This window comes from Danio aesculapii, chromosome 10, assembly GCF_903798145.1.
Source record: "Danio aesculapii chromosome 10, fDanAes4.1, whole genome shotgun sequence".
NCBI lineage: Eukaryota > Metazoa > Chordata > Actinopteri > Cypriniformes > Danionidae > Danio > Danio aesculapii.
In genome coordinates, this window is record NC_079444.1 from 20,432,131 (window position 1) to 20,438,754 (window position 6,624).

Here is a 6,624-nt window from a genome sequence, read left to right on the forward strand (position 1 = left end):
AAATGTGTAGGTTAATAATACTGCGATTTTGAGTTTCCTGAAAAAATGATCCATATTTTAGCAATTCTTTTTGGTGAACGTAAATGACACACTACACCTTTAATATGGTTGAAAGAGTTAATGACACCAATTAGAACACATTGTGATTAATTATTATAATGTGTGCAATTTGTTCTTGTAAAAAAGCTTAATCTGACTTTAACAGCATGTACCTACTTGATTTCTAAGTTTTCGTGAAAATGCAATGAATTACCTTGTACAGGCCCACCCAGTCCCATGAACTCCTCTGAAAGCCATGTGCCATTGTGAGTTTGACTGTCGCATCAGAGAACTTGGTCCATTCTTTCTCCACTTCCAGTGTCACTAATGGCAAGGTCACCTTAAAGGGAAACTGAGCAGGCCAAAGAAAGTGTGCAAAAGTGTGTTATTACAGTACTTTTCTAACATCTGACAAATGTACCATTTTCAGCTGATGTGCAATAAAATCTAGTTAAATACATTCAGGGTTTCCAATCTAAACTAAATGTCAGATTACCAGACTTTTCCCTGACTTTCACTTATTAAAAAGCTGAATTTATATGATCTATAATTAATAGAAAAACAGGCAGCTGTTGAACAGTCCCTGAATTTAATGAAGAAATTAGCACAATCAAATCAGTCATTTTAGCCTGCACTAAACAGGAGATTTTCCCACAAAATCCAGGAGGGAGTGGTTGAGCAGACAAAAAAAAAAAAAACAGCCACAGACAGTATTTTAACAGGTACAGTCTGGTGACTGCAAGTGGGAAAAGAACAAATTGGCCGTGAAATACACAGAGCCTGCCTTTTAGACTGCTTTTATCAAATCACAGATTATACAAAAGAAAATAAAAACATTTGTATATTGTTGTCTTTTTGATTAGGTGGGCAATAAAGACGTTTAGGTGGAAGTTTTACAATAGCCAGTACAATACTTATAGGCAACTAGTCAACATATCTTCTGCTACATGAAACACATAATGCTAAGTAGTACATGTGGCCCTTTAATGTATTTGCATTGTACCAAAATGCATTCATTTTCTATTAGCATACACTACTTGACAAAAGTCTTGTTGTTGATCCCAGTTGTAAGAGCAACACATAATAACTTGATTTCTAGTTGATCATTAGGAAAAGTGGCAGATTTTAAGATTTTTAGAAGGTAGATTTTTCTCAGGAATCATCTGTTCAACTGCATCCCAATTGTCACAAATACTGCAGAAGAGCTATTGGAACCTGCATGGACCCAAGATTATCACAGAAAGCAGTCAAGTTTGGTGAGGGGAAAAACATGGTTTGAGGTTACATTCAGTATGGGGGAGTAGGAGAGATCTGCAGAGTGGATGGCCACATCAACAGCCTGAGGTATCAAGACATTTGTGCAGCCCATTACATGACAAACCACAAGAGAGGGCAAATTCTTCAGCAGGATAGCACTCCTTCTCATACTTCAGCCTCCACATCAAAGTTCCTGAAAGCAAAGAAGGTCCTGGTGCTCCAGGATTGGCCAGCCCAGTCAACAGAAATGAACATTGTTGAGCATGTCTGGGGTAAGATGAAGGAGGCACTGAAGATGAATCCAAAGAATCTTGATGAACTCTGGGAGTCCTGCAAGAATGCTTTCTTTGCCATTCCAGATGACTTTATTAATAAGTTATTTGAGTCATTGTAGAGATGTATGGATGCAGTTGTCCAAGCTCATGGGAGTCATACACAATATTAATTCTTTTTTCACTGCACCATGACTATATTCTATACTGTACATTATTTATTTTAAGTGACAAGACTTTTGTCTAAGCAAAGTCGGACATTACTGTCCTAATTAAATAATTGAAAATCAAGGCATGATCATATTTTATTTTGCTAAAATAAGCATTGGCCTTTCATATAAGCCACTTCTGATACCAAATGATCAACTAGAAGTCAAGTTATTATTTGTTGCTCCTAAAACTTGGATAAGCGACAAGACTTTTATCAGGTAGTGTACATACGATTGAAACAGGTAGCCTACCGCATCACAAATATTTCAACATTAACATTTTAATATATTATTATATATCATAGTCATTATGGCCTTTAGAATTTTTTTGAGAAGGTGGAGTAGTGCACAACAGGCCCCTGTGGTGCAACCTAAGCCGTTTTCCTTAATTGCATTTTTCACCCCAAATACTTTGACTTTTATAATTTAAGTAGTTTTAAAACCAGTACTTTTACACTTTTATTTGATTTAAAAATCTTGAGTTGATAGTTGATATACTTCAACTTCTACAGTAGTCTTTTTAAACACTAGTATCTAGTATGAGTACTGAATGTGAATACTTTTAACACCAGTGAGATGTTGTCACCACTTTCAGCACCTATTAGACCAGGTTAAAGGATGGAGAAATAAACTTAACTTACCAAAAAAACTCACATTTTTATTTTCAATTTGGAAGAAATGTCTTCAGTAGTGTACAAGATAAATCAAAAATTAAGTTGTACTCAAATAGAACACTTTTTAAACCCTATTTTTGACCATAAGCAACTTTTTTTAACCTTGTAAATGTCAAGACACTAAAAGTCTCACATGACCCTGCACGTCTCAGTGCTGCTCGCAGACTATCCGGTGTCTTTCCCGCCCTTTTTAGACTCACGTGCAAAGAGAAGAGAGCAGACACTGGCTTGTGATCACTAATAGTGAAGCCCATGTGACTGCGGTAGAAGTGCTGAGAGACTCTGGTGGCTCCGCCAAGCCATGAGGTCAAACCACGCTGCAGAGCTGAATTATGGGATGGTACGGGGGAGCCTGTCCTGCGCAGACGCCACAAGATCCGATCTGTCCATGCAGGCTTCCTCTTTTTAGCACTAGGAAATGAAGGTGGGTTTGAGCATGAAGCCAGAGAAACAATAATGAGACTGTAATGTAGAAATGCACAACACACTTTCCACACCTTGTGTCATACGTGTGTGTCCCGACATCAAACTTATATGTTGGTGGAAACTTGAGAGGTCCTTCTATAAATCCCTCCAGGACGGATTCACTCTTTTTGGCCATGTTGAGCTTGAGAAACAGACAAAATAAAAAGGCTAAATGTTCTTTTACTTTATCATTGATTTTAGCAACATCCCAGCAGACGACAACATACAGTGATCACATGCTCTTTCTGAAGAGCTGCTCTGTGTACAGAATGTCGTACGATGACCTCTAGTGGAAACAAACTGGTGTTGTGTGAGTGAGACAGTTTTCTGAATTCTCTCATGTGATTGTGCTCAACATTGCTATAACAAATGGATGTGTATGTACTTTGAAAATCACACACACCTTTGCAGTTATTTTTCTTTAAGGCCCAGTTTCAAAAATTGCACTTGATGTCTCAATATACATACATTTATTCTTCAAAGCATGATCATGAGTACTGTGTAATGTACAATTATGATTCTGTTTTAGAAATAAAGAAATGTTTGTCTGCCCCAAATTACAGCCAGTTTTACAATTGGTTACCATTTGGACAAACTTTATTAATTTATATTTTATTTAAACATTTCAGTCTAGTGAAAGGCGGTGCTCCTTTTACCCCAAAAGTGGAGCTTTTGCAGTTATTTTCAGCATTGTGTTTTTAATTATGAGTTTTAAATACTGCCTTAGGGCTGAAATGTGACTGGACAACAAAACCAGTGTTTAAGTTGCATGGGGTATGTTTATAGCAATAGCCAAAAATACATTGTATGGCTCAAACATAGCATATAAACATATCTAACATTTTTTACAGGCAGAAATTACTAGATTTAATTACAAGCAAGATCATGTTCCATGAAGGCATTTTCCTATCATTAATTTCCTATCATATATTTCTGATTAGTAATGTGCATTTCAGAATACTTAATTAAAAAAAATGGCCATTTTCTCAATATTTTGACTTTTTTGAACCCACAGATTCCAATTTCATCAAATATGTACACTGTACACAAAATATGCACAATGTACACTTATGCCTAGTTTTGTGGTCAAGAGTAATTTATACATATGTGGTGGCAATTAGGGATAAAGCCTACCACGTAAAAAAAATAGCATACTTTAAATAAACTACTTATTGTGAAATTAAAACGCTTTGGATAATATTCCAATATTAATATGTGATATACCGTAAACAACTGTTATTAATATATGCAAACACTTTATTTGAAAAAATAGTCCATGTTCCACATGTTCCATCTGCTTACTATAGTAATTACAACAAATTATGCATAATTACATTAAACTTAAGCTGAACCTAATTCTCATCCTAACTCTACCCATACAGTTTTGTAGTTAAAGGTATTAGTTCACCCAAAAATGTTGTTAACATTTACATATGTTTGACTATCTTACTTCTGTTGAACACAAAGAAAGATATTTTGAAGAATGTTGGGAAAGACAGCCAACATTCTTCAAAATATTTTAAGTGTTCAACAGAAAAAATACAATCTAAATGTTTTGAACCACTCGAGAGTGAGAAAATGCTGAGGAAATTGTCTTTTTTCTGGTGAACTATTCCTTTAATTCATTGTGACATTGTAGCAAAGATAAAATGGAGTGCTAAATGTTGTAAAATGAAACTTGACACTGTCCACTAGGGGGAAGAGCTTGCTAAAAAGTAACATTTCCATTGTGTAACAATGTCTAATATCAAAATGGTTTGACAGGATGAATTGAGTTATTTTAACTTTCAAATGGCATATAATTCAATAGAATTACAAAACTTTGTAAAGAGAAAAAGGGTGATAAAAAAGGATAGACTTTTGTGTATAATTTTATGTAAAAAAAATGATAGTAAATTGCAACATTTATTAAAAAAATGCAATCTTTGCAATATATTAACTCATAATATTGTTTAATACTTATAATATATTCAAACTCGTTTGATTTCGTATAAAAACACACTAACATTTAAATGATATTCAAATGACACTACAGCTACACATTTAATAAAATTAAGTGCATGTCTTTTTCACAAGGCTGTGAGGGTGTGTGATGTTCTTGCTGTCTTACCTGATCTTTCTCCCACAATAGAGGCAGTTTGTCGTTCTCAATGGCACTTTTCACCACATGAATATCATAACCTTCGATCCGGAAGTTCAGATCTCCAAACCAGAACACCACACTATAAGGAATACAAAAATCTGAAGTGAATTGAACAGGTCAAATTTCAGCTGTACAAAGCCACACAGAACCATGACTTAATCTCTCAAATAAAAATATAAACAAAAATATGTTAAAAAGTGCATAACAATCATGCACAGATTATATAAAGTTGAAGTCAGAATTATTAGCCCCTCTTCGAATTTTTTAAAATATTTCCCAAATTATGTTTAACAGAGCAAGGAAATTTTCACAGTATGTCTGATAATATTTTTTCTTCTGGAGAAAGTCTTATTTGTTTTATTTCGGCTAGAATAAAAGTTTAAAAATTTTTAAAAGCTATTTTAACGTCAAAATTTTTGGCCCCTTTAAGCTATATTTTATTTGATAATCTACAGAACAATCATTATACAATAACTTGCCTAGTTAACCTAATTAACCTAGTTAAGCCTTTAAATGTCACTTTAAGCTGTATAGAAGTGTCTTGAAAAATATCTAGTAAAATATTATTAACTGTCATCATGGCAAAGAGAAAATAAATCAGTTATTAGAAATGAGTTATTAAACCTATTCTATTTAGAAATGTGCTAAAAAAAATCTTCTCTCCATTAAACAGAAATTTGGGAAAAAAAACAGCGGTCCTACTGCACCCAATCTGGTCTGAGCTGGGACCAAACCAGCGATTTTTTTTGCATGGGAGTCAGTTGCTGTAGCAAGGAGGCTAAAGACCATGGCATCTAACGTCTGTCGCTAGAGCAGCTATTGTGGTCAGAGGAGTGAGGTTTACCTGCACAGCACTTCAGTAGCTGGCCTCCGTTATACTCACCCTCTATCTATTTTATAAAAGCTATAAGCCCTGTGAAGCTGTGGCTTAGTGTGAATTTATAACAGCTCCGCACCATGCCTAAGAAAGCCCCAAGCTGTTAAAACTTCACTGTAAACTACATTGCTTGGGTCTTATTGCTTTATTTAATATTCCTGTAACACAAAGCTAATTTGTCAGCATCATTACTCCGATCTTCAGTCACATGAATATAATTTGTTGCTAAAAATACTAAAAGTTACAGTTTCAGGGTACCCACTCATGATCCAGGACGCCCACAGCAGTGCCGCCCTCAAACTGCTGCTGCTGAAGGATGCTCTCAAAATCCTCCATGCGCTGCTCCAGGTTTCTCATGTGCGCCGGGAGGTGGCAGTTCAGGAAACACACGGGGTGTCCGAAAACCATCATGCGTGCACTAACACCTCCTTTATTCCCCTGACACAAACATAATAATGGGAAGACATTAATAATGCAGCAGCTCTGCACTTCATGGTAAGGTGTGTTTTAAGCATCTGTGCTAATGGTGGAGGAGAAAAACAACATTATCGCGTAGATGTTTACTTCTCACTTATGTGCTGTTTTTTCCATGGAAGCCAAATGACATTTAACATTTTTAAACATCCTTTTCTTTATGTAATAGATCATAGGGACAAACCTTAGCTGTCCTCCTCACAACACATTGTAA

At 35.4% G+C, this 6,624-nt stretch overlaps 1 protein-coding gene across 1 annotated transcript in view; it reads right to left on the reverse strand.

The window, feature by feature from the left end:
• The window catches only part of LOC130235803 (inositol polyphosphate 5-phosphatase K-like), a 28,349-nt gene that overhangs the window by 6,690 nt on the left and 15,035 nt on the right, over positions 1 to 6,624 (reverse strand). The window contains 5 exon segments of the mRNA XM_056466302.1: positions 254 to 391; positions 2,652 to 2,862; positions 2,949 to 3,058; positions 5,027 to 5,138; positions 6,199 to 6,374. Of these exon segments, the coding sequence (XP_056322277.1) occupies positions 254 to 391; positions 2,652 to 2,862; positions 2,949 to 3,058; positions 5,027 to 5,138; positions 6,199 to 6,374 (747 nt within the window).